This window comes from Pseudophryne corroboree, chromosome 3 (genome assembly GCF_028390025.1).
Source record: "Pseudophryne corroboree isolate aPseCor3 chromosome 3, aPseCor3.hap2, whole genome shotgun sequence".
Lineage (NCBI taxonomy): Eukaryota > Metazoa > Chordata > Amphibia > Anura > Myobatrachidae > Pseudophryne > Pseudophryne corroboree.
In genome coordinates this window covers 292,493,762-292,508,413 of record NC_086446.1, presented here as the reverse complement: position 1 = coordinate 292,508,413, position 14,652 = coordinate 292,493,762, and the positions used below count along the sequence as shown (strand labels likewise).

Here is a 14,652-nt window from a genome sequence, read left to right as displayed (position 1 = left end):
CGCTTGAGAAGCCCCAGCGTCATGCTGAGGCTTTTGTAGAAGCGGGGGAGGGCTTCTGTTCCTGGGAAGGAGCTGCCTGTTGGTGTCTCTTCCCCCTTCCTCTGCCTCGTGGCAGATATGAATATCCCTTTGCTCTCTTGTTTTTAAAGGAACGAAAGGACTGCGGTTGAAAAGTCGGTGTCTTTTTCTGTTGGGGAGTAGCTTGAGGTAAAAAGGTGGATTTCCCGGCTGTAGCCGTGGCCACCAAATCTGATAGACCGACTCCAAATAACTCCTCCCCTTTATACGGCAAAACTTCCATATGCCGTTTTGAGTCCGCATCGCCTGACCACTGTCGCGTCCATAAACTTCTTCTGGCCGAAATGGACATAGCACTTACCCGTGATGCCAGTGTGCAGATATCCCTCTGTGCATCACGCATATAAAGAAATGCATCCTTTATTTGCTCTAAAGACAGTAAAACATTGTCCCTATCCAGGGTATCAATATTTTCAATCAGGGACTCTGACCAAACTACTCCAGCACTGCACATCCAGGCTGACGCTATAGCTGGTCGTAGTATAACACCTGTATGTGTGTATATACTTTTTTGGATATTTTCCATCCTCCTATCTGTTGGATCTTTAAGTGCGGCCGTCTCAGGAGAGGGTAACGCCACTTGTTTAGATAAGCGTGTGAGCGCCTTATCCACCCTAGGAGGTGTTTCCCAGCGCGCCCTAACCTCTGACGGGAAAGGGTATAAAGCTAATAACTTCTTTGAAATTAGCATCTTTTTATCGGGGGCAACCCACGCTTCATCACATACATCATTTAGTTCTTCTGATTCAGGAAAAACTATAGGTAGTTTTTTCACACCCCACATAATACCCTGTTTAGTGGTACCAGTAGTATCAGCTAAATGTAACGCCTCCTTCATTGCCAAAATCATATAACGTGTGGCCCTACTGGAAAATACGGTTGATTCGTCACCGTCGCCACTGGAATCAGTGCCTGTGTCTGGGTCTGTGTCGACCGACTGAGGCAAAGGGCGTTTTACAGCCCCTGACGGTGTTTGAGGCGCCTGGACAGGCACTAACTGATTGTCCGGCCGTCTCATGTCGACAAACGACTGCTTTAGCGTGTTGACACTATCCCGTAATTCCATAAATAAAGGCATCCATTCTGGTGTCGACCCCCTAGGAGGTGACATCCCCATATTTGGCAATTGCTCCGCCTCCACACCAATATCGTCCTCATACATGTCGACACACACGTACCGACACACAGCAGACACACAGGGAATGCTCTTAACGAAGACAGGACCCCACTAGCCCTTTGGGGAGACAGAGGGAGAGTTTGCCAGCACACACCAAAAGCGCTATATATGACAGGGATAGCCTTATAATAAGTGCTCCCTGTATAGCTGCTTTTATAATATAATTTTTGCCACTATTTTGCCCCCCCTCTCTTGTTTTACCCTGTTTCTGTAGTGCAGTGCAGGGGAGAGACCTGGGAGCCGTCCTGACCAGCGGAGCTGTGTAAGGAAAATGGCGCTGTGTGCTGAGGAGATAGGCCCCGCCCCTTTTCCGGCGGGCTCGTCTCCCGCTCTTTAGTGTATTCTGGCAGGGGTTAAATATCTCCATATAGCCCCGGAGGCTATATGTGAGGTATTTTTTAGCCAAATAGGTTTTCATTTGCCTCCCAGGGCGCTCCCCTCCCAGCGCCCTGCACCCTCAGTGACTGCTGTGTGAAGTGTGCTGAGAGGAAAATGGCGCACAGCTGCAGTGCTGTGCGCTACCTTTAGAAGACTGAGGAGTCTTCTGCCGCCGATTCTGGACCTCTTCATGTTTCAGCATCTGCAAGGGGGCCGGCGGCGAGGCTCCGGTGACCATCCAGGCTGTACCTGTGATCGTCCCTCTGGAGCTGATGTCCAGTAGCCAAGAAGCCAATCCATCCTGCACGCAGGTGAGTTCACTTCTTCTCCCCTAAGTCCCTCGTTGCAGTGATCCTGTTGCCAGCAGGACTCACTGTAAAATAAAAAACCTAAGCTAAACTTTCTCTAAGCAGCTCTTTAGGAGAGCCACCTAGATTGCACCCTTCTCGGCCGGGCACAAAAATCTAACTGGCTTGGAGGAGGGTCATAGGGGGAGGAGCCAGTGCACACCACCTGATCGGAAAGCTTTACTTTTGTGCCCTGTCTCCTGCGGAGCCGCTATTCCCCATGGTCCTTTCAGGAACCCCAGCATCCACTAGGACGATAGAGAAATATATATTGTATTCTTTTTTTTTTCTTTTTTTCTAACGAGCACAATGGAATACAGACCTGAATTTGCACGGGTAGAATGTAAACGTCCCGTGCTGTTGGGGGTGCTGGGGGGAGTTTACCGCTACACTGGTGGTTTGTACATCCTCCTCATTGGCAAATTCCACAACAATAACATAACGACCAGGGTGGAGAACTGGTACGTTGAACTGGACGTCAATCTAGGAAAACAAAGCACTGATTACTGCCCTAAGCTAACGGTGCTGTAAATTACCTGCAGAATAATTAATAGACCTATAGCTTCCTCCCAGTGGTTCCTGTTACTCATTATACATACATCACTTCCATAGCAGGAAATCATTGGTGGGTGTCGTGGTGTAATCTGTTCAGACTGGCATGGTCGAGGAAGGCTGTTATCCATATGACAGATTACCTCACTGCCCTGTGAGGATGGAAATCCATCCAAGGAAAGATATTTGTACAAAAGGCAGCTGGAATATAAGAACAGAGTGGGGGAGAGAGATGTGAAGAGAAAATAAAAGAGGTAGAAGCTTCTTTGTAGGCAGTCTATGGTTCTACAAAGGGAGAACAACCAAACCATATGCAAAATAGAGAGCTACAGAACACCTTTGGCATTATACGAAGAAATTGGTCCAGCCCGTCGTTCTGTATCAGTGGTATAGAACAACAGGATGGATGGTCAGATTGGAATGTATATGCATACACACATACGACTACTCTATATGTTCTATTACACATGGAAAGGCGAGGGGGAAGGTTAGCACAGTGTGTAATGTGGATAGGGGAAGAGGAGAACAATGAGGACTATACATGGGGTGGACATTATAATAGTGTGTCCCTGCCCCCACCACACTGCAATCTCATTACTTCCTCCTTTGTCCCCTCAGCTGTGTTACTGAGCATGTGCCGACGTCCATCACCACATGTGCTAGCCGGAGCCACTGGATAGGGGAGCGGGGGCACCACCATCTATTTTGCCTGCGGGCGTCTGGCATGAACTTACGCACCTGAGTAAAGCAGAAGGTCACGTCAAAGCAATGGTTTTGTTAATGGTGAGGGAGATATGAGGGATGATAAGCTCTGCTATGGACAAGTTGAGCTTTAGGTAGTCATTGGCACATCCACGTGGAAATAACTGACACAGTTGATCAAATGAGATAGCATTGAGCATATCAGTTTACTAAGAGATACTTGTGGGGACAGAACAGATCATTCTGTGGAGAGGAGGAACTGTCAAGGTGTAAAAGCGGAGATTTATCAAATCTTGGAAAGAGATACCAACCAGTCAGCTTCTGCCCTTTTTCTGGCACAGCTTGTAATATGACAGTTTAGAAGCCGATTGGTTGATTCTTTATCTCTCTCCAAGATTTGAAAAATCTCTCCCAAGCAATCAGCTGTCATCTTACAGACTGTGCAATTAGATTGGTTGATTTGAGCAACTTCTCCACTTTAGCTCTGGCCAGATTGATGAATTTCCCTCCGAGACACTTAAGGAGCAGTTGAAAGCAAACCAGGTGAGAACTGTGCCAAATGGGAGAGGTACTACAGTGGCACTTATTGTGTTGCCATAGTCTTTCCTGCAGTGAAGCAGGAATTAATAACTCCGATGTATTATGTATGATAATCGCACAAACTTTCCACTCGTCAAACACTACCATCTTGCAGGAAAACAAATGAACTAAAATGAAATGTATAATTTTCAAAAATCTGTAGCCTTCAATCACTCCCAACTCCATGAGGGTCGGGACATGTAAGGTACAGAAAGCCTGTATCGTAAACAGCCTTCACACAAGTAGTGGTCTCTCAGAAGCCAGGTAGTTGCTTGAATTTTCTTTGCCAATGTTAAACATTAACATACTTTAGTTTACGACTTAAATCACGAAGAATAAATATTCCTCACTTCTGGGTGCTTTGATCCAGGGTAGGAGCATATGTGCAAGCCTCGGTTACTTTCACCTGGAGAATCGGTGCCTCGTAGTAAGCACTGGGAAGCAGGACCAGATAGTCCTAGGGGAGACCAAATTATGTCATGAGAGAAACCCTCAACCCAACATTCTACAATTTGTTGGAGACTAACCACTAGACTTACAAGAAGCACATCCTCCACCTCAATCACCACAGACCACATGTTAGGATTCAGGACAAAAGGTTCGCCAAAGCTACTGTGCGGGACTGTAACAAATGCCGGTTCCTTGCTTGGAGGAAAAACAATCTGCTTGATTTGTTCAGAGCCTGCACACAATAGGAGAACAGAAACATAATGTAAAATTAACTAATACAGAATAGAATTGGCGTGTTCTCTCAAGTAGGTGCATAATGCAGAACTATCGACACTGGTGATAATGACTAGGTTGGACAATGTATGAAGGGATGGTGAATTTGCTTTCTCTTCCTATGTGCAAGCGTACCACAACTACCACATACTTGGCTATATCACTCAATATATGAGTACATACAAGATCACATGGATGAAAAGAGCAAGGTTGTGAAATAACAATGTATATGATAAAATGATAAAAATATATATTAATAATAAATCCTTAAGCAAGTAATATAAATCCATATTTTATGAACTGCCCTAGCCCATTGTTTATGAATCTTTAGGGTTTAGCACAAGTAATGAGTTTTCACAGCTGTCTTAAGATCAAAACAGTTTCTAAAAGTGCTTCTCCAACCCAGCAAAGCTCTGCTGCAGACTGCTAAACACACGAGACTTGGAATTACGTTCCAGAAGACACATATTCCAATAGGAGATGAGCATTATTACTCTGACCTTACTGGCAACGACAAAGAATAGATCTGTGTCCACAGTCCCACCCCTAGCCAGCTCTTATGAGACATTCTGCAGCTATGTGAGTCTCAGTGTCTGCGCTCTGGAATGTACCACTGGTAGGCAGTCCGGACAGACACTCAAACACTTACAGTTGGCACAAGCGTTAAACTTCTTCTCTTCTATAAATGACACTTTTCCATACACACTGTCCGGTCCACGATTGAAATATCGGAATACAACTCGGAAGAGGTCCGGGGAGGTCACGTTTATAGTCAGTATGACCTTTGGCTGTGAACAGACATTAAAGCAATAAGTGCATAGCTATACTCAAGGAGTTAAATAATACTATCCTCTAGAACTGTGCACATATTGCACTTTACCTTGTCTGATAATTATGCCATTTTACGGAAAGTGGCCTTAGACAGTCACTCGTCTACAACAGTCTACCTCCATTGTGTCACAGACCCAACAACATAGTGGGGAATTCAAGTAACCGCAGGAAATTTGTCTTTTTCGCGATTTTCTGCCAGATGTTTTTTTCTGGGCAATTCAATTAATGTCCTTTTTTCACAGAAAAATGTACCCGTTTCTGTGTGAAAAACACAGGATCTGGGATAAGTTCCGGAATCCGTGTGTTTTCGCGATGCGATCAAGAAAAAATTTCACTTACCGCAGATTTTGTTTTTCCTGCCTCCGGGAAGGTGAAACAAAAGCCCTGATAGTGCCGGTTATAGGCATCAACTGCATTACCCCCCCCCCCCTCTCCCACTATATACCCTGTACTAGAATGTTTGTGTAAAATATTGTATACCTCTTCCAGATTGTATTTATGTAAAACATTCTACATAACCCTCTACTAGGGTGAATATTTAAACCTTTGTAAATGGTTTTGCCTTAACCCCCCCTCCAAAAAAAAAAAACACCCTGCTTTAATTCATGCAGCAAAAAAAAAAAAAAAAAAAAAAACACATTGAAAATGTGTATTTCCGAGTCGCTGTTCATTACAATACCCCCATAGATTCCTTTAAGGAAGGCATATATATTCTATATATATGAATAGTGTATAGTATGCTTTGCAACACATTAACAGTTTACATGTTTAGAACCTGCTTGAAAATATGGTGCACTGAAGCCACCTGTAAATGCTGGCACGTGTTGCGTCATCTACTTGAATTATGAAGACTGTGTTTATACCTGATAGGGAGACATTTGTGCATAGCCTCTCCAGCTGAAATTTTCAAATTCTAGAGGGTTGTAACCAAAACGGACTTGTCTTCCATCTGGGGTTCGTCCATCCTCCACTTCAATCCTCAAGTGGTGCAGATCAGGGAAGTAATACCCATTGATTGGTCTGAGAGGAAAGGCAGATTACGTTATATATACACTAACCTCAAGTATACCCATTTAAACCTAAATAATCTATATTGTATAAAAATAAAAAAAAACAATGTACTACATACACATAGATGGCACCTATTTTGTTTGTTATTTTGAGATAGTGAACTACAGCTCATGGTAGCAGCCATTTTGCTTTACTGCAAACCTCAGCAGTGGCAGCATGGTTTCTGCTGTGAGAACACGCTTGCTGTAAATTGCAGACACAGATGTACAATTATCGTAAAGAAGCCAACAATCCGTAAATTACATTTCATATCATAGTTTGTGTACAAATGAACCACCATATATGCGGCTGATTGTGTACTGCACATTTGCAGTTATAATGGGATAGCTGTTGCTGCCTGTGTAAGAAGACTATAACATACATATTCTTCTTCAGTCTTGTACAGGAGAATATAAAATAGATCCACGATTACACCTGCTGTCCCTCAGCAGGCAGACACTTACTGGTTACACTGGGGTCCCACTACATTCTCACGACACTGGCATTCACCAGTCCTTGCATTGCATGCCAAGCCAACTGAGCCTCCGATGTCACACTGGCATCCTGCAGGGGGGCAAACACCTGGTGAGTTCATTCTGACAAGCTCAGCTGCCTAGCCCCTAAGGAGGCAGCAAGAAGATATTTATAGGGGGATTAGCTTTGGAATGCAAAGGATACATCCGCTGTCCTAACAGGGAATTAAAAAGGAATTTTCAGATATCCAATTAGAGGGGAATTCATCACCATGTGAGAAACAAGACATGTCTCTTACAGTGTCTTGTGTCAGGACTGAGAAACATTATGGTAGCCACATGGGGGAGAAAAAAAAAAAAGGAGAGCGCTCTGGGAGTTTTACCCTTTCAGCAATGATAGCCACCACTACTGTATAATCATGAAATATGGGGAAGGTGTCATCAATACTTTAAATGTCGCTCATACTCATCCTCAACTATAACACCATTAAATGAAAGGGTTTGTTAACCGACCTAGAATAGAAAGTGCCAAAAGAAAGACTTTGACCTTGTGGTGTCTTTAATAATGGAACCATGTAATTAGAAGCTTCTATTTCTCAGGGAATTTTTCAATGCTGTAAACATTAAGATCAAATGGAAAGAGAATCCTTTAAAGAGAATCTGTTGCCTACAAACAGTGGAGGTAACCATACTGGAGGCTGGACTAATAGGTGTAACACTTCACTAGCAACCAAGGGCATAACCAGGTCATCTTGTCAGTTACTAACAATTGATTCATCCCAGAAAGTGGTTGCATACACAGTCTATAAGTGTTGTAGGTGACAGGAGCTATTTAATCTTTGACCAGCTTGCAAGTCAAGGAAATGGATGATTATATACATAATTTTGAAACAAGGAGAACATAAGTAATAATATAACCGCTGGGAAGGATACAAAAGTGAAGCCATGCCTCAACTATAAAACAGTACACTAAATGCAACCAAATGTTTTGGACAGTGGAGAGGCCTACCCTGACATCCGAAATAGCTGTCAGTGTTCAGGTTGTAGTAGCCATCTTTGCACTTCCTGCATGACCCACTGCAGATATTAGGCTTGCAGAAACACTGCCCAGTGACCTAGCAAACAAACAGCATTAGGAGAACAACAGTAATGAAAATAAAAGGGTGGAACCTGAGAGTCACATGTATATGCCGTTAAGACAACATTTAACATATATGCTATGGAGGAACTATGGTGCCTTACACATCAACGACAATAAGAAGCAGAAGTTACTAGAAGAGATAGCCAGTCATTTAAAAACAGTTTAGAAGTTTCCAACACATGAGGCTTTAATACCTGAACACCTCTTTATCACTAATGTGACAGCACTCTGTATCCATGGGAAGTTAAAATCAACAGAAGACAAACTGAAACAGAAGTTGGGAGGTATGAGGTGACCACCAACTGCACAGCCAGACACAATCAATCTTATATTCTGGACAGCCATCTATGTAATAGATATCAGAAATAGATATGATATCTTCCCCCTCTGTGTCAACATAGCACTTTTCTGTACCAACATCTGATATCACACATGCACAATACAGTTATCCATCACCTCAAATAACCTCCACACTACACGGAGCCTGATAAGTTCCTTAGCTGCTATACTTAAAACTGCCCCTGCACTGTTAAGTCAGTGTTTCTTCATACACTGATGATACTAGTCCTTCTGTCAGGATACATTGGCATCCCGGTGGTCATGTGACCGATGCCAGAATCCCGACACCATTCAGGAGACCGGCGTAGAGACACCGACAGCCGACATCCCGAAGGTAAGCACTGGTGTTGGTATCAGGGTTAGTGCCCGGGGCAGGGGGGATGGCATAGGGTTAGGCACTTGAGGGGTGGTTAGCCATAGCCGCAACAAGAGGAGGGTTAGGGTGGGGGGTAAGCCCACTTAACCCCCAAAAGTGTTGAGATTCTCATTTTCGGGATGCTGGAGTCGGTCATGTGACCACCGGCGACCTGAACACCAGGACTTCATATTACACCCCTCCTGTCAGTGTCGGGCTCCTCACACACTAGTGATACTAGTACTCCTGTCAGTGTCTGGCTTTTGTGTTAGCACCTCATTATTTTTCTACCTATGAAACACCTTTTAACATTCTAATTATTACTTCTCACCAATGTAATGGTGCCCATACACTTGTGAGATAATCGGTGCTAACCTTCGATTTCGACCACATCTATGAGAGAAATCGAAGGATTGTATGCACATTTTAGGTACCTGGAGATGCGATGCGTGGGCACGCCACTCGAATATAGCGTCTCAATATATTATGTGCTGCACTTAATATCTCTTGCATGGCAGTGCGATCACAGGTGGTTTTAAAACCACATGAGATATATCGCACTGCGATGTGCGATGGCCAGAGGCCGCTCACGCTCGGTGGTGACATACCGATCACGTGATTACCATGCGATCCATCGCATGGTAATCACTCCGGCAGTTCAGGTGCGATTTCATCGCACCTGAACTGCGGGTGCGATGCCCCGCGATGTCGTGTCACAGGGCATCGCACAAGTGTATGCGTAGCATTACACTCCTAACACATAGCTTCTGCTTCTTATTTATGTAACACTTACTAACACATCAACCTCTCACGAGTGTGATGTCTGTGCTTACTTGGGGGTCCTCGTGCCCTGGACTAGAACCTTATGCTGGGTACACACTGGCAGATATATTGGCCAATCAGTTGGTTGTCCAATATATCCTTTGCTGATCTGCAGGTGTGTACAAGCAATATGTCTGCGACAGAGGTCTTTAACTGGGCATACACTATACAATTATCTGGCAGATAATCTGTGGTAGTGTATGCCCAGCTTTTCACAGATATATTGCATCTGTATATATATTTAGTGTGTATGAACAATCCCCATTTGCATATATAGCTGAAGGTAGATTTAAACAGCAAATACAGGTTGAGTATCCCATGTCCAAATATTCTGAACTACGGAATATTCCGAAATGCGGAATTTTTTAGAGTGAGATAGTGAAACCTTTGTTTTCTGATGGCTCAATGTACACAAACTTTGTTTAATACACACAGATAGTAAAATATTTTATTAAATGACCTTCAGGCTGTGTGTATAAGGTGTATATGAAACATAAATGAATTGTGTGAATGTAGACACACTTTGTTTAATACACAAATTTATTAAAAATATTGGCTAAAATCACCTTCAGGCCATGTGTGTATAAGGAGTATATGAAACATAAATGCATTCTGTGCTTATACTTGGGTCCCATCGCCATGATATCTCATTATGGTATGCAATTATTCCAAACTATGAAAAATCCGATATCCAAAATACTTCTGGTCCCAAGCATTTTGGATAAGGGATACTCAACCTGTATATATTTAAGATATAGTGGTGCATCTTTCTGTGTGTATGAACAACCACCATCTGCAGTTATATCTGCCAGTGTGTACCCAGCTTAATGGTGCCCATACATTTGTGCGATGCTCCGCAACATCGCGGGGCATCGCACCGGCTGTTCAGGTGCGATTTCATCGCACCTGAAATGCCAAAGTGATTACCATGCGATCATGCAATAGATAGCATGGTAATCACGTAATGGGCACGTCACTGCCGAGTGGGAGCGGCCTCCGTCCGCTCCCGGCGGGTGCCCATCGCGTATCGCAGTGCGATATATCACGTGTTTTGAAAAACACATGCGATCGCACTGCGATTCGATAAATATTAAGTGAAGCACATACTATCTTGAGACACGAGATTCGACCGGCGTGCCCGGGCATCGCGTCGCAAGGTCCCTAAAATGTGCATACAATCCTTCCATTTCTCTCACAGATCCGGTCGAAATCGAAGGTTAGCACTGATTATCTCTCAAGTGTATGGGCACCATAAGTGTTTAGGACACACCAGATGAGGTCACCTGGTCACGGTTGGTGGTCCCATATATTTAGCAGCAAAAAATAAGAATTTACTCACCGGTAATTCTATTTCTCGTAGTCCGTAGTGGATGCTGGGAACTCCGTAAGGACCATGTGGAATAGCGGGCTCCGAAGTAGGCTGGGCACTCTAGAAAGATTTATGACTACCTGGTGTGCACTGGCTCCTCCCACCATGACCCTCCTCCAAGCCTCAGTTAGGACACTGTGCCCGGACGAGCAGACATAATAAGGAAGGATTTAGAATCCCGGGTAAGACTCTTACCAGCCACACCAATCACACCGTACAACTCGTGATACTATATCCAGTTTGACAGTATGAAAACAACTGAGCCTCTCAACAGATGGCTCAACAATAACCCTTTAGTTAACAATAACTATTTACAAGTATTGCAGACAATCCGCACTTGGGATGGGCGCCCAGCATCCACTACGGACTACGAGAAATAGAATTACCGGTGAGTAAATTCTTATTTTCTCTAACGTCCTAGTGGATGCTGGGAACTCCGTAAGGACCATGTGGATTATACCAAAGCTCCCAAACGGGCGGGAGAGTGCGGATGACTCTGTAGCACCGAATGAGAGAACTCCAGGTCCTCCTCAGCCAGGGTATCAAATTTGTAGAATTTTGCAAATGTGTTTGCCCCTGACCAAGTAGCTGCTCGGCAAAGTTGTAAAGCCGAGACCCCTCGGGCAGCCGCCCAAGATGAGCCCACCTTCCTTGTGGAATGGGCATTTACAGATTTTGGCTGTGGCATGCCTGCCACAGAATGTGCAAGCTGAATTGTACTACAAATCCAGCGAGCAATAGACTGCTTAGAAGCAGGAGCACCCAGCTTGTTGGGTGCATACAGGATAAACAGCGAGTCAGATTTTCTGACTCCAGCCGTCCTGGAAACATATATTTTCAGGGCCCTGACAACGTCTAGCAACTTGGAGTCCTCCAAATCCTTAGTAGCCGCAGGCACCACAATAGGCTGGTTCAGGTGAAACGCTGACACCACCTTAGGGAGAAACTGGGGACGAGTCCTCAATTCTGCCCTATCCATATGGAAAATCAGATAAGGGCTTTTACATGATAAAGCCGCCAATTCTGACACTCGCCTGGCTGAAGCCAAGGCCAATAACATGACCACTTTCCACGTGAGATATTTCAGATCCACGGTTTTTAGTGGCTCAAACCAATGTGATTTTAAGAAACTCAACATCACGTTGAGATCCCAAGGTGCCACAGGAGGCACAAATGGGGGCTAAATATGCAGCACTCCTTTCACAAATGTCTGAACTTCAGGTACTGAAGCTAGTTCTTTTTGAAAGAAAATCGACAGAGCCGAGATCTGTACTTTAATGGAGCCTAGTTTTAGGCCCATATTCACTCCTGCTTGCAGAAAATGCAGAAATCGGCCTAGTTGAAATTCCTCTGTTGGGGCCTTTTTGGCCTCGCACCATGCAACATATTTCCGCCATATGCGGTGATAATGCTTTGCCGTAACATCTTTCCTGGCCTTAATAAGCGTAGGAATGACTTCTTCCGGAATACCCTTTTCCTTTAGGATCCAGTGTTCAACCGCCATGCCGTCAAACGCAGCCGCGGTAAGTCTTGGAACAGACAGGGCCCCTGTTGTAGCAGGTCCTGTCTGAGCGGTAGAGGCCACGGGTCCTCTGAGAGCATCTCTTGAAGTTCCGGGTACCACGCTCGTCTTGGCCAATTCGGAACCACGAGAATGGTGTTTACTCCTCGCTTTCTTATTATTCTCAATACCTTTGGTATGAGAGGCAGAGGAGGGAACACATAAACCGACTGGTACACCCATGGTGTCACTAGAGCGTCCACAGCTATCGCCTGAGGGTCCCTTGACCTGGCGCAATATCTTTTTAACTTTTTGTTGAGGCGGGACGCCATCATGTCCACCTGTGGTTTTTCCCAACGGTTTACCAGCATCTGGAAGACTTCTGGATGAAGTCCCCACTCTCCCGGGTGGAGGTCGTGTCTGCTGAGGAAGTCTGCTTCCCAGTTGTCCACTCCCGGAATGAACACTGCTGACAGTGCTAGTACATGATTCTCCGCCCATCGGAGAATTCTTGTGGCTTCCGCCATCGCCATCCTGCTTCTTGTGCCGCCCTGTCGATTTACATGGGCGACTGCCGTGATGTTGTCTGACTGGATCAGCACCGGCTGGTGTAGGAGCAGGGATTTTGCTTGACTTAGGGCATTGTAGATGGCCCTTAGTTCCAGAATATTTATGTGAAGGGAAGTCTCCTGACTCGACCATAGTCCTTGGAAGTTTCTTCCCTGTGTGACTGCCCCCCAGCCTCGAAGGCTGGCATCCGTGGTCACCAGGACCCAGTCCTGTATGCCGAACCTGCGGCCCTCTAGAAGATGGGCACTCTGCAGCCACCACAGTAGCGACACCCTGGTTCTTGGAGACAGGGTTATCAAGCGATGCATCTGAAGATGCGATCCGGACCACTGGTCCAACAGGTCCCACTGAAAGATTCTGGCATGGAACCTGCCGAAGGGAATTGCTTCGTAAGAAGCCACCATCTTTCCCAGGACCCGCGTGCAGCGATGCACTGATACCTGTTTTGGTTTCAGGAGGTCTCTGACTAGAGATGACAACTCCCTGGCTTTCTCCTCCGGGAGAAACACTTTTTTCTGGACTGTATCCAGAATCATACCCAGGAACAGTAGCCGTGTCGTCGGAACCAGCTGTGACTTTGGGATATTCAGAATCCAGCCGTGCTGGTGCAGCACCTCCTGAGATAGTGCTACTCCCACCAACAACTGTTCCTTGGACCTCGCTTTTATTAGGAGATCGTCCAAGTACGGGATAATTAAAACTCCCTTTTTTCGAAGGAGTATCATCATTTCCGCCATAACCTTGGTAAATACCCTCGGTGCCGTGGACAGTCCAAACGGCAGCGTCTGGAATTGGTAATGGCAATCCTGTACCACAAATCTGAGGTACTCCTGGTGAGGATGGTAAATGGGGACATGCAAGTAAGCATCCTTGATGTCCAGGGATACCATGTAATCCCCCTCGTCCAGGCTCGCAATAACCGCCCTGAGCGATTCCATCTTGAACTTGAATTTTTTTATGTATGTGTTCAAGGATTTCAAATTTAAAATGGGTCTCACCGAACCGTCCGGTTTCGGTACCACAAATAGTGTGGAATAGTAACCCCGGCCTTGTTGAAGTAGGGGTACCTTGATTATCACCTGCTGGGAATACAGCTTGTGAATTGCCGCTAGCACCGCCTCCCTGTCTGAGGGAGCAATCGGCAAGGCAGATTTTAGGAACCGGTGGGGTGGAGACGCCTCGAATTCCAGTTTGTACCCCTGAGATACTATTTGAAGGATCCAGGGATCCACCTGTGAGCGAGCCCACTGATCGCTGAAATTTTTGAGGCGGCCCCCCACCGTACCTGGCTCCGCCTGTGGAGCCCCACCGTCATGCGGCGGACTTGGAAGAAGAAGCGGGGGAGGACTTTTGCTCCTGGGAACCTGCTGTTTGTTGCAGCCTTTTTTCCCTACCTCTGCCTCTGGACAGAAAGGACCCGCCTTCTCCACGCCTGTTTTTCTGGGTCCGAAAGGACTGAACCTGATAAAACGGCGCCTTCTTAGGCTGTGAGGGGACATGCGGTAAAAATGCTGACTTCCCAGACGTTGCTGTGGAAACTAGGTCCGAGAGACCATCCCCAAATAATTCCTCACCCTTATATGGTAACACTTCCATGTGCTTTTTTGAATCTGCATCTCCTGTCCACTGGCGAGTCCATAAGCCTCTCCTAGCAGAAATGGACAA

The 14,652-nt window shown here is 45.5% G+C and overlaps 1 protein-coding gene across 1 annotated transcript in view; it reads right to left on the bottom strand.

The window, feature by feature from the left end:
- Positions 1-14,652, bottom strand: part of LAMA5 (laminin subunit alpha 5) — a 259,245-nt gene that overhangs the window by 109,591 nt on the left and 135,002 nt on the right. Inside the window, exons 20-27 of the mRNA XM_063959301.1 lie at positions 7,900-8,005; positions 6,882-6,981; positions 6,231-6,387; positions 5,186-5,324; positions 4,353-4,495; positions 4,164-4,270; positions 2,580-2,733; positions 2,303-2,463 (exon numbers count right to left, since the gene is read on the bottom strand). Coding sequence (XP_063815371.1) covers positions 2,303-2,463; positions 2,580-2,733; positions 4,164-4,270; positions 4,353-4,495; positions 5,186-5,324; positions 6,231-6,387; positions 6,882-6,981; positions 7,900-8,005 — 1,067 coding nt within the window. The remainder of the gene's footprint in view (positions 1-2,302; positions 2,464-2,579; positions 2,734-4,163; positions 4,271-4,352; positions 4,496-5,185; positions 5,325-6,230; positions 6,388-6,881; positions 6,982-7,899; positions 8,006-14,652) is intronic.